General features: G+C 52.4%; 1 protein-coding gene across 2 annotated transcripts in view; it reads right to left on the bottom strand.

Annotated features, from left to right (window-relative positions):
- Nucleotides 1-14,946: 14,946 nt before the first annotated feature.
- CD2H10orf143 (chromosome D2 C10orf143 homolog) overlaps nucleotides 14,947-26,496 on the bottom strand; it is a 46,574-nt gene continuing 35,024 nt past the window's right edge. For both annotated transcript variants that reach the window (XR_006299881.1, XM_043597895.1), the window contains one exon: nucleotides 14,947-15,498. Coding sequence is in view for 1 of the 2 variants with exons in the window: in XM_043597895.1 (XP_043453830.1) it covers nucleotides 15,469-15,498 (30 nt within the window). In the remaining variant the exon portion in view is untranslated. The remainder of the gene's footprint in view (nucleotides 15,499-26,496) is intronic.

Here is a 26,496-nt window from a genome sequence, read left to right on the forward strand (position 1 = left end):
CTCAGGGGGTGCTTGAGTCCTGCCTCTGCATAACCAGGGCTTTCTACCCACTGGTTAAATAAAAATGATGGACCGCCGCCCCGGGGCAGTGCAGAGCTCGGCCCCCTACAGGTGGGCCCTGCTCGCAGCTTGTAGATGGCAGGGAACTTTCTAGTTCACACGTGATGGACTTGAAACGCCGAGGTTTGGGGCTCAGCCTGGGTACCTGGGCAGTGCCCGGTGGGCCCTCACAGTCCATAGCGTCCAAGAGCACATCAGCCACGTGAGGGGTAGAGCCCCTGGGGCCTCCCCTGACCAGCACCTCTCAGCCTGCAGACTCCAGGCGCCTGGATCTTACCTGCGACGCTCCACCCTCAAGAGCCTGAGCCTAGTGGGAGATGGCCACACCCGCTGAGATGGGCACTTCCCCACAGCCGTGCCCAGGGACTATGGGCCCCTGCAGGTGAATGAGACCCAGGGAGTTTGGTTTTCCTGGAGGGCGGGGACCAGATTCCGGGGGGCTGTGCAGGTGTTTCCCGGCTGGGCAGGCTCTGGGGGAGGCATCGGGCCATGAGGCACGCACTCCCAGCTTCTTCCCCCCTGCCGGGGAGGCTATGCTGTGGTCTGCTCTTGCCATGCCCATCAGATGACTTCCACCCAAAATCGCCACACCTGTTACCGGCCGCCACAACTTTCAAGAACAGAAACGGAAGTCTACACGTGTCAGTTGTGCTCAGTCTGACACCAGCAGGTGAAGTGCGCGCCCCAAGACCGGGCCCGCGCAGCCCCCGAGCCAGGGATTTGGCATTTCTGCAGCCGCCGCTGGGCCGGGCACCCTCGTCTAGAGACCACAGCGCTGTGCTCGGACCTTCGTTCCAGACACACTGTTATCCTGCGGCATTTCTGTGTGAAGCAGAGGCCGCAAAGCCTCACAGACAGGAAATCGTCTTGAGGCGGCCGCGGCGTGGCCAGTCACACCCCACGCTGACGGAGATGAAGCGGTGACTCGGAGGGTCACGTCCTGTCACACCCGCGTGGTGCGTCCGTCAGCCTAGAGGCGGGGATGCAAATTCGAGGCAGCCACCGTCCGCTCCCCTCGGACGCGCTCCCCGGGCCCCCGGGGCAGACTGATCACTCAGCCTGACATGAGTAAGTCGTAGGTTAGATTCCACACACACTCCCAGGAAACCCGACTGCGCCTACTTCGGTTTCCGGGCGGCATTCGTCACCTGTGACGGGACACGGGATGTGCGCAAGCTGTTTGCGCACGAGCCGGTGAGATCCCGGCGGACGCGGGCGGGAGGAGGCTGCCCTGGGGACCGGGCAGGGGGGCGGCCCAGGGAGGGCGCGCGGAGGTCCCGTCCGGGCTGGCCGGCCTGTCCCCTCCACCTGGTGCCCCACCCCCCCCCCGCCCGGCCAGGACCCGCTCCGGGAGCGCCCGCCCGCGGTCCACGCGCCGGAAGGCGGGCGTTTGGTGGCTCTCATCGCAATTCGTTTTAATTATGTGCATCATAAAAAGACCACCTGTGGATGAGGCAACGCTGCCGTAAGAGGCTCAAGGTTGCAGCAGGGAATGCTTCATCACCGAAGTGTGTTTTCCCCGAGGAGTTCTGCGACCATTTGATTTAATTTTTAATTTTTACATTTTAATCAAAAATAGATCAAATGGCGGTGGTCTCTCCGGGGAAACATACTTCAGATAGGAAGCCGGCCACGCTCCTCTTAAATATGTAAAGCTGCCATCTCTGCGTGAGTCACGGGTGGCCCCCGCTGCCAGCCGCCCCTGCTGGGGGCCCGGCGCGTTTCTGGAGGCGCGAGGCCGGCAGGCGGCTCCACGGGCTCCAGCCCCTCGTGAGCTCTGAACGACGGACCCCGCATGCATTTCACACAGGTGCCTCCGCACCGCACGGGGCCCAGGTCTCCCCGCACGGCAGGCCCATCCCCCAGGGGGTCCCCTTACCTCTGCAGCGTGGGGAGGGGGGCAGTGTGGGGTGCGGCTCGGGTGTGTGCGTCTGTACGTCCGTGCACAGTTGCTTCTAACGCTCTGCTCCGTAACAGCCAGCAGGGTAACCGCTGGGTCACAAGGAAAGGCACATGCATCCTCATCCAGGCGCCTGCACAGAAGACGGCCCCCCGGCTCGTCACCGCGGGACTCGGAGTCCGCCCCGGCTCCTGCTGAGGTCCAGGTGGGCTCTGAAAGGTGGGCTCCTTTGTGACCCCAGGTGGCGTGCCTTGTGCCTTCTGCAGCAGCTTCTCCGGCTTGGTGTTCCCATCTGTGAAGTGGGGACGAGGCCGGGCTGTGCCCCGGGTGCAGTCGTGGGGACCGGGAGTCCGTCGAAGAAACATATCGGAAAAATCCTGGCTGCACAGAAGTGCCCGCTGTTATTTTGTCCACGTCATACTGTTGCACGGGGACGAGAGGCAATCTGCTGTCTCATCATCCAGAGAGGTCTGAGGGTCTGAAGCATGAGGCTCTGGGCGCGTGGTGGGGAAGTAGCCAGGGATGGAGACCCGGGGCCTCCAGGAGCCCTGCCCCTGCAGAGACAGCACCCGCAGCTCTGCCAGCTGCCCTCTATCCCCAGGACTCTGATCTCCCCTCAACGAGCAACCCAGGCATCCAGGCGCCCCCATTACAAAGCCAGCAGATCCCACAAAGTTGGGGGAGGGGCTAGGGGAGGAGAGGGAGAGCCATCCACTTTCTCTGACTCCTGTCCCTACCTCGGCTGAGATGGCTGACACCTCGGCCACATCCATGTGGCTCCTGGAGGCACGCCTTCACACGTTTATAGTACGACCGTTGCCTCGGCCTCTGGTGCCCCGAGTGGGGGATGTTCCCCACCTCCCATCAACGACGTTTCCATAAAGACCCACTGGAAGGATTCTTTCTGATCTGGCTCCAGGGAAGTAATGCAATTTCTCTCCACAAAAAGTGTGCCGCTTCCTTTCTCCAGGCCACGGGGACGTACATCAGTCTGTCCTCGTTGTTGCCTTAGAAGCTCAGAGAAGTGTGTGCTCAAATCTGGCGGCCGGCTTTTTGGTCTCGCCGCCCCTCCTCCAGCGCAACATAATTCGTTTCTCCTCCACCCCTGGCTCATCACTGACAGGCTCTGCAGGGAGCTGCCCAGCCCGCTCTCCGCGCTGAGGGACAGTGGGGCTGGGGAAGGGCTGCAACGGCCACGTCCCCTCCCTGGAGCCACCCACTGAGGCCGAGGGTGGCGGATGAGCCCGTGGGCGCCTTACCCACCAGCCAGGCGCCAGTGGGGCAGGTGGGCAGAGACCCCGCTGGCGGGGGCTCCCTTTCCTCCCCACTCTGTCTTGTCTTCGCTGCTTCCTCCGGGGCAGGGCTGTGACTCCCTGAGCACGGTGTGCGACACGGTGGGCAGGTCCTGATCTCCCACGTGGGGGCCAGGGCACCCTGCCCAGGGATCTGCTACTCCCCAGCTCCTGGGAGGTGCTCGGGCACCCTGTGGTCGCGGCTGGCGGCTCCCTGCAGAGGCAGCCAGGCTCACGCTGTCACCGAGGACGGTTTCTGACTCCACAGTCATCCTTCGTGGCTCGGTGCTTGTGCTGCCAGAGTGACAAGTCTTTCTCAGGTAACACGCGGTAAGTGCCTCTTTCAGTTCTGGGAGGGAGCGCCTCCCCCTGGCTGGGCTGAGTCTGGGGTTTAGACCTTGAGGACTTCTCTACAGTAACACAGAGAATCTGAAAGTCGTAAGAAACGTTTAAAATGTTAAAAGAAAAATTCAAGATACTCAGTTGTGTGCTGCTCAGGACCAAAGCTGAGAAACAGAGAAACACATTAGAAATGGACTATCATCGGTGATAAAATCGGGGGCGGGGGGGGGAGGGGGTTCAAATGTCATGGGAGGTGTTCTGTGGTCTCTCAGCATGCACGTGTGTCTTTCACAGAGGAGAGGGGTCATCAGGACACGGGAGACACGGCTCAGGGCAGGTTCAGAAACAGGGAGCAGGTGGTGGACTCTGACCTGGGAGAGACACAAGCTGGGGGCACAGGTCCAAGGAGCCAGAAGGGTCCCTCAGACCCTCACACGCCTCGCAGAGCTGTCTTGGCCGAGCACACCGCAGGCCTCACGGTGTGGGGGCCTCACGGTGGCCGGAGCTCCTGAAGCTCTCAAGGGTCATTAAAGTCAGTTCAAAGTGACCCTGTGGGTGCCAGGGTGCCCTGCCCAGCTCTGGGCACCACTGAGCAAAGCCCATCCCTGCCTCCTGCTCAAGCCCAGCACAGACCTCGCTTGGCTACACCATTCAGTTTTATGAGCCACACTTTCTCATCTCCAAAATGGATGGCGGCACCTTTCTCAGGGCCATGGTTGGTGGGGGGGGGGGACGATCAACAGAGCTACGGGTGTGTGGGATGGAGTCCTGGCCGGCCAAGGCCGGCCTCCCCCAGGGTGTCCGGGAGAAAGACATGCGTAGACAAGGGCCTGATCCCACGGGAGCTCGAGCGTGCTCTAACACCTGCAGGTGAGGGAGAGGGGGTCTGTGGACCCCACACAGGTCAGTCGTTGGCTCGGAGCTGCCCATGGGAGTCAGGAGCACCAGCCAAAGCCCCCAACATTCGGTGCCTCCACAGGATAGTCAGTAGAAGGAGACAACGCCTTGGAGGAAGCGACCAGGACAAGTCGGATGGAGCCAGGGCTCCAGGCCTGGCCTGGCTGCAAGGAGGCCCCGAGCGAGTGGCCTCAGGTCCGCACTGTCTCATCACAGATACCTCTGCCTATTCCAATATGAGGAGCATTCTTACAAGGATACAGGATTACAGTAGGAGTTTAGACCAGGTCACCTGAGGATCAGAAGGGTCACCACAGCCTCATGGACAAATTAAGCACCAGCAGAGCATTTGAAAATTCCTGCACTAACTAGGAGAAAAAAATACATGTCCTAAGAATGTTTTCCAAACACACCTGTTCGTGCCAGTCCGGTATCGGTGGAGCTCGTTTGCGTCATAAACATTCGCCAGCAAATCCGAACACCGTGTCTGGGGGCAAATCGGACGATCTTACAATTTAAACGAATTGTATCAATATGTCATTTTCTGTTAAGACCCAAAGGTTCCTGGACTGGTGCACAGCATGACACCAGGTAAATGCTGGTCCGCTGCTGTGGGACTTCTGAAGTCTGCGGAGGCCACAACTGCCGTTCTTGGGGGTTTTCGGGGACAGTGAGTCAGATTTTCTTGGTCTAGCCTCTCTGTCCAAGGTGGTGTTCTCCAGGATAAAAGCCAGGACATGCCGGGGCCTCCTGGGGGCACGTCCACCCTGTCAGGACTTTGCTGTGGAACAAATGGCTCGCTGCAGGAATCTGCGGTCTGGACGGGACAGCAGCCAGCATGGGCATCTCTGAAGCCTCAACTCTGGGCTCACAGGTCCTGAGCGCATCTATCAATTACCCGGATGCCAGCGAAACTGTGCTGTAAGTGGAACCACGTGGGGAGACACGGGGTCCTTGCGAGGAGTCTCCCCCTCCTCTGTTGTCATGGTGTTTCCCTAACCTCCCTGGCCGTGGGGGGTAGCAGAACAGCCTCCAGTGGCGGCCATAGAACAGAGGACCCTCCCAGGGGAGCAGCAGCATCTGGACCCAAAGGGAGAGACCGAGAGCGAGCACAACCCTCTCTCCCAAGCGCTCCTGCTGCAACAGGTCAGTGTTTGTTTGTTTGTTAATTTTACTGTGGTTAGATACTTACCACGAGATCTAGCCTCTCGGATCTTCAGGTGTGCAATACGGTACAACATCTACAGCGTATTCATCTTGTGTAGCTGGAGCTGTACCCCATGGGCAACAACCCCTCACGTCCAACCACCATTTTATTCTTTGCTTCTATGAGTCTATTTTAGATACCTCACTTAAGCGGAACCGTGCACCATTTGTCCTTCTGTGACTGGCTTGTTCACTCAGCATAGTGTCTTCCAGGTTTATCCATGTCATTGGATAATGCAGGATTTCCTTCTTTTCTAAGGCTGAAAAATATTCCACTGTATGTGTATACAGTATTTTCTTTGCCTGTTTATCTGCTGATGGACATTAGGACTGTTCACGTCTCGGCTCTTGCGAATAATATTGCTATGTATGTGGGTGTGCTAAAATCATTTCAAACTCCTGATTTCAACTCTCTGGGTATATACCCAGAATCGGAGCTGCCAGATCACATAGTAGCTGTATTTTTAATTTTTTGAGAAACTTCCACACTGTCTTCCACAGGAGCCGCACCAGTTTGCATTCCCGCCAACAGTACATAAGGGTTCCAATTTCTCTGCACACTCGCCATCCCTTGTTGTCTCTTGGTTTTTTAGTAACAGCCATCCCAGCAGGTATGAGGTGGTATCTCGCTGTTTTGGTTTCTATTTCCCTGATGACGAGCGATGTTGAGCATCTTTTCATGTACCTGCTGAAGCCATCATACTCCCTGACTTTGAAATATAGTACAAAGTGACAGTAACCAAAAAAGTATGCACTGCTATAAAGACAGACATATGGACCAGTGGAACTTCAGAATTGAGAGCCAGAAACGAACACATATACAGTCAAGTGATGTTCAACGAGGTGCCAAGAACACACAACGGGGATAGGAGAGTCTCTTCAGCAAATGGCGCTGGGAAAACCGACAGCCACATGCCGAACAATGAAACTGCTTACACCACACACAGAAATCAACTCCAAGTGGATTGAAAAGCTACAGATAAGACCTGAAGTTCAAATTCCTAGAAGAGAACACAGAGGAAAAGCATCACGACATCAATTCTGGCCGCGATGTGATGTGGCGTGGACCAGACGCCGAAAGCAGGGGCAGTAGAAGCAAACATAAATGAGGAGCACCATGTGGAACCAAGAAGCTTCCACACGGCAAAGGATGCCGTCAGCAAGGTGGAAAGGCATCGTGCAGAATGGCAGAAAGTATTTGCAAACCGTCCGTCTCATAAGAGGTTGATTTCAAAAAACATATAAGGAACTCCTGTAACTCAACAGCACAAAAGCTAATAACTCCATGTAAAAACGGGCCAAGGACCAGAAGAGACACGTCTCCAAAGGAGAAGCACAAATGGCCACAAGTCCTTTTTCATGATCGACAACTTTCAGGGACTAGAAGACACTGATGACCCCAGAGGTGAGTTTCTTGTGTTAATTCGAATTAATTATTAAGGGGCCTGTCAAGAATGTTTTTAAAAATTAAGAGATTTAGATCGTCACTGAACTGGGTTTCTTGAAACAGGAGTAATGGGCCTCACCGTGAGAACGACCAAAAAGATCGCTTCAGTTGATGTATACGTTTACGTTGATGGCTACATCTCTTCTTGTAATTTTATTCTTTTTCTTTTTAAGTTTATTCATTTTGAGAGAACGCGCACAAGCAGAGGGGAGGGGCAGAGAGAGAGCTGAGATACAGAATCTGAAGCAGGCTCTACGCTGTCAGCACAGAGTCTGGTGTGGGGCTCGAACCCATGAACCCTGAGATCATGACCTGAGCCAAGATCAAGGGTCATATGGTCAACTGACCGAGCCACCCAGGAGCCCCAATTTTATTCCTTTTCACAGAGGTCATAACTAAACCTGATTTAAGTTTTTATTTGTGTAATTATTTTCATGTAAGTAAATTTAGATGCCAGTAAACAACTTGTCTGTTGTTGTCTGCCCTGAATTTCAGCTAAAAAGTCACCGCATTTTATAAATGTACAATTACCCCTTACTGGCCTGAGCAAGCTGTTCCGAGTGCTTGGGCTCCTGTCCCCGAACGAAAGCTGCTCCCCGCGCCCCCAAAGCTCCCCTCTCTCTCCTGTCTACCAGGATGAAGGAAGCGGGGGCGTGGAGAACCACACACATGCAGTTCGCATGCAGGAGCGTTTATCACGGACACACTGGACGAGGCACCTGAGCTGGCTCACACCTGTGGCACTGGCTCTGGGAGGAGATGTAGACCTTGGAGTGCAGGGCCCGGAAGGGATGGGCAGGCAGAACCCTTGGCCGAGTCCACGAGAGCGGGAAGCACAAACCCACCCTCTGCATCCGGCCCCAGCAGTCACCACAGAGGGACCCAGTCACCTGTCCCCGGCCCCCCACCCGCCCTGGTCATGCACACGTGGCCTCCATCAGCCCAGCCCAGCTGTCCAGCTGCTCAGAAACGGCCGGTACATCAAGCCGACCCGCTGTCCAGTCTGGGCTCCACTGGACATCAAGCTGTTTGCCCACAGGGAGACTGGGAACTAAGGAGCTGGGCTTCGGAACGGATCCCGGCGCTCACCTAGAGGGCATCACTGCTGAGGTCTCGAGCCAGACGGTTACTTACATTCAACATCAGCGGCGGGGCCTGGTGGCAGGGGGCGGGTCTAAGACGAAACATTAGGCGTCCGAGGAGACTCCTTCCTAGCAGAAATGTACACGGAGCTCAGCGCTCCGAGGGGACTTTCCTTTTTGTCTTCATTTGACCGGCTGTGCCCTGTGCCGTTCCCGCGTGTCACGGAGGGAAGGGCCAACCTGACCCACGCCACTGCTGCCTGTGACCCTCCCCTGCGGCACAATACAGCACACCCCTGTGTGACGGGCGTCACTGGGTCACTGCCACTGCCCCTGCCATCCAGCCAGCCTCCCCCAGTAACCCCTGCAGGACGTCGCAGTACGGCCAGGAGGAGTGGTGCCCGTCCAAACCCCCGTCAGGGCTGTGTGCCCCCAAATGTGGGGATCAAAGAGTCATCCCCAGCTCTCTGTACCAATAGGACTGAGGATGAGGGCTTGTCCAGTCCCCAGGTCACCCCAGGGTCCTCAGCGGCTGGAGGAGGAAGAGGAAGTGGGAAGTGAGTGACTGGGGTTTGGAGCACCACAGCTGATGACTCATGGGAGAGAAGAAATGCCTCCATTTGTCACAGAGAAGGAAAAGACTGAGTCATCATAAGTCTTGACTGGATTTGTTTTATTGTGGTAAAATACACAACACATAAATTGGACTGTTTTAAGTGTGCATTTCAGCCGCATGAAGCATGTTCACCCTGCTGGGCATGCATCACCTCCATCCATCTCCAGAACCGTTTTCTCTTCTCCAGCAGAAATTCTGTCCCCGCTAAGCAACTCCCCGCCTGTCCCTCTGCACCCTACTAAGTTTGCGCCAGACGGCCCTGTCTTCCTGCCAGGCTGCTGAAGTGATCATGTAAGGTGGCTGGCTGGCAATCCTCCCCACATATGCATACGTACTGGTAAGGAACCGACGGGCCAGACGTTTCCCAAGGTGCTAAAGTGCACGCAGAAATCACGAGTCCTGGTCATGAGCTGGCAGCAGGTCCTGGGATGAGGTCTGGAATCACGCTCTCCACGCGGCCTGCCACCGGGAGCGGCCTTCTCCACAGTTTCGAAGTCAAAGGCAGAGAGAGCGAGGCTTTTCAGCTCTGTCGCTGACATCCTGGGACCCGGGGCGTTGGGCTCCAAGGCCCCACGCGTGTGTATGCAATCACGGTCACGAGTGCCAGGCCCTGAACAAAGCACCTAATAGGTCATGCCATCGCTCACTGCCCACCGCGAGTTGGGAGGTGGGCGCTGTTGTTGTCCCCATTTTCCAGATGAGGAGGCTGAGGCACAGGGTCAGAGTCGGAAGCAGCAGGGGAACCCCAGGCAGGTGCCTACCCCAGGCCCTGAGACGCACCAGACCCCACTACTTCCGGTAGTGGGCTTGCAGGCTGCCTAGTCCGGCGAAGTATACTATTCAACTTATTCCAGAACACTGGAGAGACTTTCCACGTAGCACAGAGGAGCCGTCTGCCCCAAAGTTCATGTCACAACCTAAATGACTCAGGTATGTCCAGATTCCCGGAACGTGGCGGGCAGCGTTTCCTGGGAGCTATGGAAATGCAGAACGCAGGGACCCTCCCCAGACCTGGTGTCTGCATCTGGACAAGACCGCCCCACCCCTGGGATCCACGTGCAGCCTGAGGAGCTGGGGTCTGGAGGGGCCCGGTTCGGACCACAGTCTGGCCGTGGGTGACTGACCGGGCCTTGCTCAGCCGCTGTCCTTATTAGTACAGTGAGGGTACTCGTTTCCTCAAAGGGTTTTGGATTATTAAAAATGACCACTCAGTACACTGTTTCTTTCCCACTGCACTTGGGGGGAAAAAAACTGCACTATTCAGTTTTAAACAGCCAGTTTCCAGGAAATGATCTGGTAAGACAGTTATAATCAGAAAACTTAATGGGAAGAAAAAAAGATACCCAGGGTTGAGTTTAAAGTACAAGACCTGTGCTAACAAAACAAAAACCAAGAACAGGAGAAAAGGAAGCACGTACACACACAAGAGTGTTGATCGTGGCACAAGGCCGTGTCTCTGAGAGGAAGCCTCAATACTGGAAAGTGGCTGCTTATCCTGCAATTAATAGCAAATTCAGCAGAAATCCAACCGATGTCTCATGTGGCTTTTATTTGTGAAGTCTGACCAAATGATTCTGAAGTCAATCTAGACGAATAAGCACACAAGAACAGTCAGCAGCATTCCGACAAATGACAGGCGATGACGGAGAAGTAGCCCGTGCCCAGGAGAACGGGACCCAGGCCTGGGCCCTGGCTTTGTCACCTTTCTGCACGTGTTATGTCTCAGTAACAAAAGTCACACACACACACACACACACACACACACACACACACAGACGCAACCCCCCCCACCCAAGCACACGATGCCACAGCCAGCAGATGAGAAAGATCAAAGAACAAGAGAAAGCACACAAGCAACCCCACACATGGTAGAAATGGAATTTATAGTCAGTGGAGGCAAATGTGGTTAGAATAAATGGTTAATGTCGGGGAAGAAATCAAGGTAGACAAATCACCCTTTGCGCAACCCCCCCCCCCAAATTTTTAGCTACAGCAAAGTTTTAAATGTTACAATGACAGGAGAGTCACGCAAAGCTGTAGACGCATGATTTGCGTATCAATTCAGATAATGTACAGAATTTGGGAGAAATGAAGGCCTCACTTGAATGACTCTCAGGCTAGAAACCAGAGAAAAAGAGGCTGACAGATATGACCATTAAGTCTTCCATGTAGCAAATGGTACCATAAGCATCAGTGAAAAGAAGCTGAAAAATTATAACGTGGGAAAAGTACTTGTAATGTATGAGAGAAAAACAGACCTACTAGCCTTACTATATGAAGAATTCTTACAAATAAATAAGACACGGGTCCAAGTAGAAGTATGGGCAAAGATGGAAAGTTCACAAAGTAAGTGGCACATGGCCACTAAATGGAAAGCAGGACAAAGACCAGAAAGGCAAGGATCAAAAAAGAAATTCTGGGGGTGCCTGAGTGGCTCAGTCGGTTAAGCATCTGACTTTGGCTCAGGTCATGATCTTGCAGTTTGTGGGTTTGAGCTCTGAGTCGGGCTCTGTGCTGACAGCTCAGAGCCTGGATTAAGCTTCAGATTCTGTGTCTCCTTCTCTCTCTCTCGCTCTCTATCCCTCCCCCACTCATATCTGATCAAGCCTGGGGATCATCTACCAACTTGCAGGAGATACAGAGGTCAGAGGAGCAAGTAAAAACATGACTCACAATTAGCAAAATCTCAACACAAGCTCTACAAACAAACCAGCTTCTTGAAAATACAGTCCAAGGGGGAACAAAGGAAGGGAGACCCTCGATCAGAAAAAACAGAACTCATCAACCGGCCGGACATGTGGACCTTATTTGGATCCCAACTCAGACAACCCGTAAAAAAAACAGACAAAATAGAAACAAACGTTTATGAAATTGATAAAGCATGCAGAAATGTAACCAGACACTAGAGATTTCATAATCTGTTTGAGGAGGAACCATCATAGTGTGGCTCTGCTTTTTAAACATCTCTGGGAAGGCTGTACGGAAACTATTACAGGTGAATGGATACCTGGGACCTGCTTCCAGTCGGTGCGTGGGGAAGGGGCAGGCAGGCAGAGCAGGCTGGGGGCTGACCTCTGCTGGGCATGGAGGGTTGAGGATGTCCCTTGTACTGTTTCTTCTGCCAACTTCTGGGTGTGTGCATAATGTCCCGAGTTCAAAAACAGAGTAGGCTCTGCCCAGTATTGGTCAAAGAGAAGGAAGTAGGCTCTTGGGACCAACCTGCTAGAGGGCAGAAAACCAGAATGTACCCTCTGACTCACCGATTCAACTTATAGAATGTTCTCTTACGAACATAAATGGGAAACCTTATAAAAATGTGCGAGAATGGTTATCCGGCAATTTTTGTAATAGCAAGTAGATAAATGAGTAAATGAATAAATGAATGAACTTACACAGGCAGTACAGAGGGACCGGACAAAGGCACTGTGGCATTATCCACCCAATGGGACATTGTGCAGACATTTAAGGACATGACCCAGGACACACTGACTGACGTGAAAAGACGGACGTGACGTTAACATCAAAGGACGCGTCTGTGGGAGTGTATGCTTATGGAGCAAAGGTTTTACAAGGATAGACATAGAAATGCTAACATCAGTCATGGTATGGGAATGATGGGATTCTGGGAGACTTTTATATTTGTATTTCATTTTATCTATAACATTAGTTTTCTTCTGTAGTAAGTATGGAATTGATGTATAATTTTAAATGTTTTAGAAAGAAATTTATAATTAAACCATATTTTAAAAGGAGGCAAGACATTTCAAATGATGCTACTCTCTTTGTTAACCATTTCCCTTGCTTTTGAATTTTCTGAAAGTTGTATAATCTGTTGGTTTAGAAGCCACTATAAACTTATTTTGTGAGACGGTAAGAGGTATTTTTGTCCCCACACAAAATATGAACAATGACAGTGATTAAGGGATACACTGACAATGTATCTAATGGGAATGCACATACATACAGGCCCAGCCTGCTTCCTCGGGATGTAAGGGAACCTCCGCCTGCCCCCACCGCCACCCCGACAGGAAAACAAAGACGAAGCAGTCTACAGGGATAGCCACGTTTCACGCTCGTCACGGGGTGTCAAAACCAGCTTTAGTGGGATCTGTGCGGGTTTTGCCTATTAGCTAATGCGCTTCAGTACCTGCAGTGCTGACCTGACGGGGGGGCAGCCAGCGGGGGCTGGCCAGGGGGGGGTGACCAGGCAGGGAGCCACCAGCGGGGGCTGGCCAGGCCGCCAGAGGAGGCTGGCGGGGGGGTGGGGTGGGGGGGTGGCCGCGGTGGGGTGCAGGCGGCACCCGGAGCTCTTCCAGCAGGCCAAGCGGCCGTGCCCCGGGCCCGTCAAGCCGCACATCCTGGCCCAGACTTCATTTTGCAAACATTAAAAAGACCTCCCCACACAAACAACCTGTCCCAACAAAACGGGCACATCGTGCCCGAGCTGTCCCGACGACGGCCTGTGCCTTCCGGGATGGAGTACCCTGTTACCTTCACGAGGACGTGTTCCTGCAGGGACGGGGACGCGGCCCCCACGCAGCACACGGTTAGCCGTGAAGGGAAGCCCACGTCCGGCAGGCCGACAGCGGCCACCTGGGTGAGTGGTTTCTGGGCTCCTGTCTTCGCTGCCCACCTTGTACGATGAACACGCATTACTTCTGTAGTCATGCAGCGGCCAATAAGAAGCAAAGCCTTCCTTGGACACTTCGCAAGCTGCAGGGCCCCAAACGAGGGGACCGGGCAGGGGCAGGGGCCCGCTCAGAGCCGAGGGGGAGGCCAGAGGCCAGGTTGGAGTGCGGTGGCCGGTCGGGGGAGGCTGGGCTAGGGCGGGTCCAGGGATGGCTCTGGAAGCCTGGGACCCCACAGCGTTCTACTCTGGGACGTGAATGGGGAGGATGCACTGAAACCACCCCTCCCAAGCGCCCTGCCGACAGGCTTTTCCACGGTGAGCACTCCCTCCGCCGTCTCAGATCTACAGGGACTCGTGACAAAACTGCGGGTCGGCATCACCCCGGCCTCTGTCATTCGCACTGCCACTCTGTGCTCTCGTGCCCTTCTGCTTTTCCAGAGGAGAGGGCCTCTCTGGGGTTGGAGGGCTGTGCAGTGGGGCACAAGGAAGGACACCGTGAGGTCACCACGGCCGTCTGTGCACGCCCGTGCTTCATGTTCCCTCCACCCCCACAGAGGGACGGGGAGGACGAGGCTCCAGGACGCTGCTGACTGGCTCATGAGGCCAGACGCCATGGGGGACGGGGAACCTGCACCAAGTGTGTCTGGCTCTGAACACAGCTGCTTTCCACCAGGCAGGAGGATGCCCGGGGCTTAGCGTCCACAGAAAAAGCTTTTGGTTCACGTCAAGAGCTGGGGTGATGTGTGGGCGACGGGTAATTACCAAAACAACGAGTGACTAAGTGGCCACCTCCTGTCCCTGTGAATCTGGGGGAAGGTCAAGCTCACCCACCAGAAAGGTGAACCAAAGAACTCCAGAACTCCCACTGTTTCCCTGGGAGCTCAGATGCGTCTCACTCTGAAGAGAGGAGTGCGAGAAAGGTCCTCAGAAGCACGTGTTCTAAGGCCACAAATCTCAGCCTCACGGCTCTCAGCCCTGGCTGTCTGGTGAGGACTGCGGTCTCGTCTCAGGCCAGGTATGTGCCCTGACCCAGGGCTGAATGACTGGTGACCTCCAAGCCGCCGGGGGCAGAACAGTCCGATCTCTTCCCCGTGACACAGCGGTGCGCCTGAGATTCTGGGTAAGCCACGTCACCACAGGTACTGGCCTCATCTCCTCCCAACGTCCAGTCTTCTGCCCTTCTGTGCAACACCAAGTCCCTCCACGACCACACACGGGGCTGCGGACCGGCTCTTTCGAATGTCAGTGCTGGGGCGGGCACCGGGGGGTGCCCGGGGGGTGACTGATGAAAACGGAGGGTGCGGGGACGCCGTCCCGCTCGGGCTTTGGGAGCGCAAAGAGCCAGAGTCGTCCTATAACCCAGTAGTTTTGAGAGGACCTTGCCTACTAAGTACGAGGACGTGTCAGGAAGCCCTCAGACCCAGGGAAAATGACGCCAGTCTGCACACCCCGACGATGCATTGAAAACCCGAGAGAAATAAGAAATTTCACTTTAATATAAAGGAAGCCCTGTGCCTCACAACTTCGGTTGGGGAATTACATGGAACAGATTGGATACCAGCATTTAGTAAAATCCAGGTTAAGATTATAGAGTATTTTAAGTATAAAAATAAGTCTTTTAGTTAAAAAAGAGCACAAGCAGCCCTGGACACACCCACAAAACAACTGGAAAGCCTGACGGAAGAGCCCGGACGAAGCTCCATGAGCCACTGGGCCCTCAAACCTCATAGGGAATCTGACACTGGATCTTTTTTTAACTTTGACATGATGCAAACGATGCATCTGAAAGGAGGCTGTGGCAGGTAACAACGGTCGGAAGGCTCCTCTGAGGGGACGGGGTCCTCCTGGCTCTGGCGTGGTGGACACGGGGGTCACCCGAGCGAGAGGACAACGGGCTGCAGCGTGAACAGGTGGGCGCCCACGTCCGTCCAGGACACGACACTCGCTGGCACGTGGATGGCTGGAACCCAGACCGGAGCCTTCCCGCTTGCACCTTCTAATAGTTCTCCGTGTGGCTAAGATGTCCCTACGATGACACAAAAGTACACCGTGGGAAGTAATTTGCTGCGGTTGTCTGTCCACTGACACAAAGCACTGCGTTTAGAACGACAGGGCGCACACTTGTACGAATGTTTTATTTCTGAGGTGAATCTACATTTACAGAGTATCCAGAACATATAATAAAACATATTTAGAGCACTTCCTACGGTGCCTGTTACATAGAATGTTCTCAAATAAACATTTTTCTTCTTTCCTACATGCTATGAAGGAAAACAAAGAGACTGAAAATATAACTTATATATTCATAAAATAGAATTATTTTTTTATGTTTATTTATTTGAGAGAGAGCAATAGAGTGCGAGCAGGGGAGGGGCAGAGAGAGAGGGAGACAGAGGATTCACGGCAGGCTCCACACTGTCAGCAGCACAGAGCCCGACGCGGGGCTCGAGCTCCTATACTGTGAGATCATGACCTGAGCCGAAGTCAAGAGTTGGACGCTCAACTGACTGAGCCAACCAGGCATCCCGTGAAATAGAATTTTTTCAAACGACGTTGACTAAATACTGAATAGGAACCCAACACAGAGAAGCTGTAGTGGTTCCTGTCAGGGGAAGTAACCTCAGTTGGTAACAGTCCAGGGCTTCTGCCCATCCCACCTGAGGCCTCCTCGCCTTTGCCCGCAGAGATAACTGGGAAGGACCAGATGGCTAGGGGCAGACAGGTGGCCCGACACTGTGCCACCGTGAAGTGAGAGGTCTTGTCCAGAGTCTAGAAACCCTCGTCCCAGTTGGTCACCATCCCAGCAGAGAGCAGTGTGGATCCGTGGCCCAATGACAGCAGCTGGCAGGGGAGCCCTGCTCTCCAAGACCACATCACGATGCCAGTGGAGGCTGGGCCGGGCAGTGGAGGGGACAAAGCGGTCTGGTCCACGATGGTGTCCATCTCCTCGAAGGTAGGTATTGCCCTGAGCCACAGGGACCCAACACGAAAGACCTGGGACTGGCACACGGCAGGGGAAGCGGCGCCCAGGCTTGTGAGCATGTTTCACAAGGATGGATCATCCCGGCAGATTGGAACAAGATGCTCTGGAGATCTCAGATTCTACCCAAGGAGCAGTCAGCAAAGGCTTTACACAGGACAGGTATTTTAGTGGACCAAGAAGGCAAAACACAATCTTACAAGGTGAGAGGGCTCACCGGCAATGAGAACAGATCAGAATGTTCCAGAACCAGGAGTGCCTGGGTGGCACAGTTGGTTAAGCATCTGACTTCAGCTCAGATCATGATCTTGCAGTCCATCAGTTCAAGCCCTTGTCAGGCTCTGTGCTGACAGCTCAGAACCTGGAGCCTGCTTTGGATTCTGTGTCTCCCTCTTTCTCTGCCCCTCCCCCACTCGTTCTCTCTCTCTCTCTCTCAAAACTAAACATTAAAAAAAAAATTAAAAATAAAAAAAATAAAAAAGAATGTCCCAGAACCAGGGAAGTCATCTGTGATGACTGAAGCCAGGGTTCACAGCACACACAGGCAGGGACAGGGGATCTATCTGGAATGCCATGCTGTGCCCAGATTGTGAAATTTTTTTTTTTAATTTTTTTCCAACATTTATTTATTTTTGGGACAGAGAGAGACAGAGCATGAATGGGGGAGGGGCAGAGAGAGAGGGAGACACAGAATCGGAAACAGGCTCCAGGCTCTGAGCCATCAGCCCAGAGCCTGACGCGGGGCTTGAACTCACGGACCGCGAGATTGTGACCTGGCTGAAGTCGGATGCCTAACCGACTGTGCCACCCAGGCGCCCCAGATTGTGAAATTTATAGGTGTTGAATTTATTCAACAGGCCTCTGTTTCCCAAAATAGCCTCTGCACTGCATGTGTAACAAGCATCCCTTTATAAAAGGACATTTAAACAAGAGTCTTTACTGTGGTTCTTGGGCTCTTTAATCACCTACTACCCATCAACTCTCCAAAAGGTGGGGAAAGGACATAGCACTTCCCCAACTTCTCTGGCCAGGAAGCTCTTGTCCTGAGCCCCTCAGCAGCAGGAGCCTGGGCGAGGAAGCACTGCCCCAGGCATAGGAAGTGGCAGAGATGGGGTCACACAGAGCTTGGGAAGCTCACTCTGAGATGCTCTGGGAGAGGGAGTGCAGTGGACAGGGCCAGGAAGCAAGACTCCAGGCAAGATGGGGCCTCTCTTGAGGGAGGGACATTCCAGGGGGAGGGGACTAGATCAGGCTCTTTAATTCATCATCTTCATCATCATCATCATCATCATATCATCATTACTGCTGCCAATAGCACCACCACCATGTAGCCCAAATACCAAGTTTTTTTAAAAAAAATGTTTTGCTGAGAGGTCTCCCTCCAGCCCCCAGCTGCCCCCTTTCCACTGGATGGGGTTATCTGAAGATGTGTTGGAGGCAGAATGGACAAGACTCGGGACAATGAGACAGACGGAGCCATGTCAATATGAACGCCGAGTCCAGAATCTTAAAATTTTTTTTAACGTTTATTTATTTTTGAGACAGAGAGAGACAGAGCATGAACGGGGGAGGGGCAGAGAGAGAGGGAGACACAGAATCGGAAGCACGCTCCAGGCTCTGAGCCATCAGCCCAGAGCCCAACGCGGGGCTTGAACTCACAGACTGCGACATCGTGACCTGAGCTGAAGTCGGATGCCCAACCCGACTGAGCCACCCAGGCACCCAACCGAGTCCAGAATCTTAAACACAGAAACTGCTCCTTTAAGCCTTTCGCCAATGCTCAGAGTTCCTGCCTCGTTCCATTCCCTCTCCTCAATTCGTTCCACTTGGTCAATGTCCCTCTTGGAGCATAGAGCCACAGGTACACCCAAAAAGGAGCCTGTCCTATCACCAATCTAGAAGCAAGGTCCTAGTCCTCTGACTCTGCAACACCCTGTGGCTGACAGGGGAGATCTGGGCGCTGAGTCTCCAACATGACAGGCAGGAAGAGGGTGTTGTGCCTTACCTGTGAGTCTCATGCTGACTGACCACACCTTATGGCCTGACTGGGCTTAAAAAGTAATCTTATAAGAAACGGGGAATATACCATTTTTGATAAAATACAACTCCAATGTATTTCCACCAAGAGAGAGATGTTTTAGAAGAGAGCTTTTATTCGTTTCTAATATTGGGAGGGCCTCAGACCCAAAGACGTCCAGACTTGAACACAGCAGAATAACACTGTCAAAACTCAAATCCTCCTGAAGGCAGAGAGGGAGAGGGACCCTCCAGAAAGTTAACAGCTGACTTCTCATCAGAAATACAGAAGTCAGGAGGCAGTGACAGTGTGTATTCAAAGTGCTAAAAGACCGTCAATCAAGAATTCTATATCCAGCCAAACTATCCTCCAGAAATGAATGGGCTAGGTAAATATCTCTGGATAAACAGAGAAAGTCTGTTGCAGCTAGACCTACCCTACAAGAAATACTGAAGGGCATCCTTCAGGTTGAATTTAAAGGATATTGGACAGTAAGTCAAATCCAGACTTTAGGAAGCCTAAATCGTTTCTTAAAGCGCTAACTTGCCTTTTAATGCACTTCACCGTCTCCTCAGAGTGGAACAGATTTTATTCTTTAAGAAGTTCTTGTTCTGTCCTTCTAATCATCCAAGGGCTTGCTGCTTCTCACATCCAGAAGAAATAATACGAGTGTGATTTGTTTCCTAATTATTACTGCTAAGAGTGTCTCTCCCCCTCCATCCAAGCTCCCTTAACAGTGTACCCACCACCTTGGGCCTCATGTTCCAGAGGAACCCCCCCAGCCCATCCTGGCTGTACCTCTCCATGGGGTAAGGAATCCACGGGGCCAACGGGATGTTCCCACCCCTGCTCTGCTTCCGGAGCCTATTTCCTGGGCCTGGGTCTGCCTTTTCTGCAGGTACATTCTGCTGAGGACAGACCACAGCACTATCACACTACAGCACCCTTGTTTGCTGGAGAGGGGTATGGTGAGGTGGGAGGGGAGGAGGGTGGAACCTGGACGTGCCCTTCCAGTGTGCACCGGGCCCTGTGTCATGCAGGACAGAGCCTGCACTGAGCAGCAGGGAGGGGCACGCCCAGGAGTGAGCTCTCCCTCATCCCACCAGGTCCCAGCCCGAACTGCTGAGAAATTCAGGAATGCTGTATTTGAACTTTCCACCTCCTTACAAAGTTAAAGTGCCAGTATGAGTCTGAGTCGTTGAGGACAGCGGGGCCCACGTGAAGTCAAAGGGGCCCCGATTCCTGAAATCACGTTCTGCCTCTGCTCCAGCTTTTCCAGAGCTCTCAGGCACTGGAACGCACCCCGGTCTACCCAGTGAAGACCCTTGCAGGGGGCGGGAGTGGGCAATAGGAACAGAGCTCAGCACTCAGCAGTACTCAGTAGTACTCAGCATTACTCAGCAACAGCTTCTAATGATCAACTCAGAACAGTAATGAGCAAACGGTTTATAATCCTCCCCACCGATTGTCTGTGACAGAATCAAGTTTGGGAAGCAGGGCACTTAGACCAGGGGGAAAGGACACGTGGGCAGAACTGAAGTCGGGGTGGCGTCCCACAACCTCCTCCCCCTTCCGAGGCTGAGTCAGGGGCTCCTGCTGGGGAAAAGAAGATGGAGACTGAACAGGCAGAGGCTGCTCCACCTGCCCGAGCAAGGAGACTCGCGGTGCTCACGTCCATGGGGAACGGGGCTGAGGGGAACACAGAGGAACGTTGCTGAGCTCGAGACAGACCGTATTTTACAAATAGGGAATATGGAGGGGGGCGCCTGGGTGGTTTGGGTGGCTAGGTGTCCGACTTCAGCTCAGGTCATGATCTCACTGTTTCTGAGTTCAAGCCCCTGTCGGGCTCTGGGCTGACAGCTCGGAGTCTGGAGCTGCTTTTGATTCTGTGTCTCCCTCTCTCTCCGCCCCTCCTCCGCTCACACTCTGTCTCTCTCGCTCTCAAAAATAATAAAATAAACATTAAAAAAAATAGGGAATGTGGAGGAAGGTACATTCTAGGAAAAGCCTTGAGTTTAAAGCTAAAAACAAAACTGTACACACAGCTTTCGTGGACTTCAAAAGCAGGCACCAAGGACAGACTCTCCAAAATCGGGCTATCATCATAAAATTGTTTTCTCTCAAGCTCACGGGCATGGGCTCTAGGGAAGGGGCATCTGGCACCTCGAGGGGATGCTGCGATCTCAAGCAGGCTGCCTTGTGAGGAGTCTGAGGACTTTAAAGAATCCACTTACCCGCTGCTGCTGCTGTTGCTGTCTTTTAAAATTTTTGTTTCCATTTCACCTTTTGATCCCTTTCACCCATTTCTCCAACTCCCTACCCCGGGCATCCACCAGCCTGTTCTCAGTATGTATTAGCCGCTTTTGTTTTTAAATAAAAGATCCGACGCGGTAGTGGGACTGCACGGTATGTCTCTTTCTGACTTACCCCACTCAGCGTAACACCCCCGAGGTTTGTCCACGTTGTTGCACATGGCAGAAGTTCATTCTTTTTTGTGGCTGGGTAACATTCCGTGGAGTGTGTCCATAGTTTCTCTATCCATTCATCTATCCTGTTTGAGTGTTCATCTTCTATCCAACAAGTGCGATGAATATCAGTTTTAGCACTTTATCTGTGACTTCTCTTGGATCTCCTATGTGGGTAATTGTATCATCTGAAATAAAAACTTATCTTTTCCTTTCCAATTGTTACACCATTGCTTCTTTTCTCCCATCTCACGGTGTCCAAAATGGAAGCATTACCCCTCCCTGGGGAGTCAGGGAGCGAGCGACAGCAGCAAACTTGTGTTTCCCTCTTCATCAACGGAAATGCTTCCACCCAGTGTGACGAACCCTAAACCTTCCCAGGATAAACACTTCTAGTTCTGGTTTGCTGAGTTCTTCCCATCAGTGGGATCTGGAGCCTGCATTTATTTAGATTTGGATGATCGTTGGTTTCTCGCCTCTGATCAATGCAGGTTTTCTAATGTTAACTCACGCTTCTGTTACTTCAAGTAGGACTTTTTTAACCTAAGAAGCCATCTGCGATGGCAGCTTTTTGCTAACTTTCCCAATTTGTTTCACTGTTACTGGTCTGTTTACATTGTCTCTTCTGCCATCCCCGCTGCGCTGGCCATCCTAGCCTCGTGCTTAGTACAGCCAGCCCACATGCCCACAAAGGACCTGTCCTCTGAGCGTGTCAAAGACACTATTCCAAAGTCTCCCGGTGTCTGTTTTCACCAACCAGAGGTCTGTGGCCAAAGCATGACCCCTCCCTGCCTCCTAAGCAGCTCCATGAGAGATGTGCTGACAGGTCATGCGCAAGGCCTACCCACCATGATTTCAGGAACACAAGAAAGGTATAGACACAAACAGACCCGCCCTCACGAAGCACCACGTGGCTTGGGAGACAGGGCATGACAGACACAACCTGAACACCCTGTACATCCTGAGCCCTCACTCCCTAAGGAGAAACGAACTCGTCACCCTGACCCTGAAGTTTCTCATTCTCAGGAATGTCTTCTTTCAGTTAATATCAGTGTTTTACAAGTTTAAAATTGTATCTAAATGGCATCATTCTATACACATCCTTCCGTAGTTTCCTTAAGTTCATCCATTTTTACTGTGATACTTTGTCAAATTCATATACCCAAACTCACCTACCCACTGTCCCACAGGAGAGTCGGGTTTCTGGCTGTTTGCTCGGCAAACAATGCAACTACAATTACCTTGTGTGCATTCCTCCCAGGGAAGAATCTTCTGGGTCACAGGGAATGCCCACCACCCTCCCTAGCAGGGATCTGCTCTCCCTTTCACTGTGTCAACGTGCACAGCCTCGAATGAGGTGGGCAGAGCCTTTCATCCCACACCCCGCCCTCACTTCTGTCGTCGGCTTCTAATGAGTGACTCGGAACAACTTTCCTGATCAGTCTCCTACCGATCATCTCGACAGGGATCCAGTTTGGGAAACCTTGCCATCTAAGCCAGGGGAAAGGGTAAGGAGGTAGGACCGAAGTCAGGTGAGGAGGACTAGCGGAATGGACGTCCCATTCCCTTCACACTTCTGAGGTTTGCTATTATCGTTGTTATCTGCCAATTTGATGCTTAAATTTTATACCCTTAATTACTAGCAAGGCTTAACATCTGTTTATGTTTACTGGCTAATTGGGTTTCCTCTTCTCTCAATTGCCAATTCATACACTTTGTCCATTTATCTGCAACTTTCTGGTATGTCACAAATGTCTTCCCTGCTTTATGGGATCTTCTTCAACAGTGTGGAGGGATTTTGGCATGCGATGTAGCTTATGTTCATAGACAAATATACCAATCCTTCCCCTGTGAGTTTGTTAGATTGTACAATTCTGTGTGGACATTTAGGGTCTTTAACCTTCCCCCCACCTCCCAGGATTGATTTATGTGAGGCAGAGATCTGCTCTTACCTTTCCTCATGTAGATGGCCACGTATGTTAGCACAGTTGAGAGACCTTGTCCTTCCCACCTGACTTGCCGTTGAGTCTCTACACTGTTGGCAGTTGCCGTATATGCAAGTTTAACGCTCTCCCTTTTATCTCACTGGTCTATTTCTCTATCCCTGGGCCAGCACCGTCTTAACCCTTATCACTCTGTAATGGATCTTGACATCTGACAGGTGACCTTTGTCACCTTGTTCTTTTGCTTCAAGACTGTCTGGCTACACATGTCTTTCCTTTAATTCTGGAAAATTCTCAGCTACTATCTTTCCAAAAGCCATGAATCTTTTCAAGTCGGGTCATTATTTTTTCCTCCTCTTCTCTAAACTCCTTCCTTCTGGATTTCCTGATGGGGTTTCCATTCTTTCCTCAGACTCTGCATCACACCTTCTATACTTTCTGTCTCTTTATAAGCTCGTGAGGTGCTTTGGATGATTTCTCCAGACAAAGCTAGTTCACGGATTCTGTCTTTCACTACATCTAACTTCAGTGGCCAAGTCACTCACTTTTAGGTTAGTTCTTTCAACCTTCCAATTCTCGTTTCACACTATACTCATCTTTGATTATGGCTCTATTTCCTCTTTAATCATTTTTAAATTTAAAACAATCAGTCTTGGGGTGCCTGGGTGGCGCAGTCGGTTAAGCGGCCGACTTCAGCCAGGTCACGATCTCGCGGTCCGTGAGTTCGAGCCCTGCATCAGGCTCTGGGCGGATGGCTCAGAGCCTGGAGCCTGTTTCCGATTCTGTGTCTCCCTCTCTCTCTGCCCCTCCCCCGTTCATGCTCTGTCTCTCTCTGTCCCCCAAAAAATAAATAAACGTTAAAAAAAAATTTAAAACAATCAGTCTTACGGCAAATTTCAAGTTCTTTTCTATTTCAGAGTCTTGGGGGTTTGTATTCTCGTTATAATTCCTGATGTGTCCCCAACACCCCCCTCACCCCAGCCATAGATCTATGGGTGTCATTTGTATTGTTCTGACAATTGTTCAGGCATCCTCAGTGTAGACTGTCTGACCTCTGCAGCCTGTGTGCTCTGGATGGTGGAGGTGTGCCCGCAGGACGATTCTGCATTTGCCACTATCCAGGGCCTTAATGGACTTCGAGAGTCTGTATTTCTATGTTCATGCTTTGCTTTTGGTTCTTGTACCACTCAGAAAGAGAACCAGCCTGGGGCCCAGACACCCGTGTATGGCCTGGTGTTTTAATTTCTAGTCCCCTTAAGGGACAAGTAGATCTTCCAGGCTCGGAACTTTGGGCAAGGGTCCAGGTTCTAGCTCCCACACCTCCACTGGCCAAAGTCACATCTATCTGCCTCTGGACATCAGAATTCTAGTCCCCCAGCCTCCCCACCCCCTGGTCCCCCCGGCCTACTCTAGGACCAAACTCAACAAAGGTGGGGACTTAGTAACTGCCACCAGGGATGTGTCTGTATCTATTGTTCTGCTTTTGTTTTCTCTCTCTTCACTTACTACACATTAACTGTGCATTTCATGCTTTTATCTGTACCAGAAGGTGGATACATTTGCATCAGCGCACCTAACGTGCCCCTAGCAAGTCTAAATTACATCTTTCTTAAAGTGTTTTCAATCCATTCACCATCTCCTCACAGTTTAACTTATTTTATTTGCAAGAAAGAAATGTTTGTTTGGTTTTTCTAGTTATCTGAAGTCTGATCTCAATAACATAGTTAAAAAAAACAAAACAATTTTCCTGGTTGCTGTATTCTAGAGAAAACATTTACTGTCAGAAGCTAAATCTGAAGATTTGGTAAGAAGTCTATCCAAACTCATCTGTTCTGGGATTCACACTCGGCTGTACTGACACAGCCAAACTCTCTTCTCAGCCAGCGTGTTCATCCAGTTTGAATAATTCAGCACCGTGTCTGAGCCCAGACGCTCTCCTGGCATCTGGGAGTGATGTCCACAAGGACACCTCTCTCTCTCTCACTCACTCACTCACTCACTGCAGCACCTCTCAGCAGGTGAGAGCTGATCTCTGCGGCCATGTGCGGGGTTGGGGGGCTGGTGAGGCTGGCACGCGGGCTGTAAACACACACAAAGACCAGCCGAGAGGAGCGGGCGGAGGGGCGGGCTGCGTTGACCGCTGGAGCCCGCCTGCCCGCCCACCATGGTGGACCCCGTTCTCCTCAAGCATGAATGCACGAGGTTCAACAAACTCTGGCATCCTTGGCCAAGCTGGGGAAATGCACAAGCACGATTTGATTCTCATGGGATAATCGATGAAATTTCCCTTGAAACCACGGATTGTGTTTTCCTCTCTCAGGACATAAGAATGAAGGACTGACCAGAAGCAGCTAGTGCTGAAATGGGGCACAAAGAGCAAACAGCTGCTCATCGACCTTCCTTCGGCGGCGTCAGAACACCACGTTTTCATCCCGGCCTCGTCCCCGCTAGACGCCTGGACCGCTAAGCCTGGCCACACCCATCCTCCTGCTGCGACGCAGGCCAGGAGAAAGGCAGGCTCTCTGCACCCCGGGCCCTGGGTTGGTTCCTGTCTCAGCCCAGTATTTAGAGATGCCACAGATGTAGGAAGCACTTACCAATCAGACAGGTGGGTAAATAACACAAAACAAACATTTTAAAGGTCACGCATTTGGAGATAAAAAGTACAAAGAAAACAAGAATATCCATTCAGAATCAGAGTAACCATACTTGGGCTGCTGCAGCCGGGAGGCTGGACCACAGGCTGGACCACACACCCCACTCCCTGCCCGCCTCTCCTTCTCCCGCCCCTCCCCTGCACTGTCAGTCAAGGGACTTCAGTGTCAGCCTGGGAACAGCACAGAGGCTTATTAGGTCTACTCCCCTTAGTACCTGCCCTCATCACTAATGAACAGGCTGTTACCTAAAATCAACTTGTTGGGGTGTGTGTGTTGGGGGGGGGGGAATCCATAAAACCAAAACATTGTGGTTTGCACATCAGCTTTTATGTGGCAATTCAGCACCAGTTTAGGTAATAAAACCCAGCTCACCCCAGATAACAGAACAAACACCACCAGTGATGAGCAATATTAAAGGGCCTGACTCTTTCGATTTAATGCCCGGGCTCACCACATCGCCCAGGCAGCTCCGGGCTGGGGCAGGCTCTGCCCGTGCTACAAAACGCCACGCTTGCTGAACCACACCCTGAGGCCTGAGGGTGGGCAACAGAGACCCAGAGGCCCGTGTTTAAAACTGCAATCTTTTTTTTTTTTTTTTTTTTTTTTTTTTTTTTTTGTCGTCCAAGAGGACTGGTCTACTCTTCAGGCAATTAAATAGGATACAGTTCAGAAACAAATGCAGGTATTTCACGCAGGGAATTTAATATGGCTTCAACCGCTCACGGAAGAGCAGAGAGGCCCTGCAGGGGAGGTCAAGGCAAGCCCACGCCCCCACGCAGACAGCCGCAGGCCCCGGCACGGAGCAGAAGCGGAAGCAAAATGACCACAGAGCCCAGAAGCCCGTGCCACCTGGCAGGAGCTGGGGGCAAGCGGGCTAACTCTGCAGGAGCTGGCATCTTAGAGGGAGGGGCTGAGAGGCTGCCTTGGGGGTGAGGTGGGGGAGAGAGGCGCCCTGGCTCCCA

Source organism: Prionailurus bengalensis, chromosome D2 (assembly GCF_016509475.1).
Source record: "Prionailurus bengalensis isolate Pbe53 chromosome D2, Fcat_Pben_1.1_paternal_pri, whole genome shotgun sequence".
Classification (NCBI taxonomy): domain Eukaryota; kingdom Metazoa; phylum Chordata; class Mammalia; order Carnivora; family Felidae; genus Prionailurus; species Prionailurus bengalensis.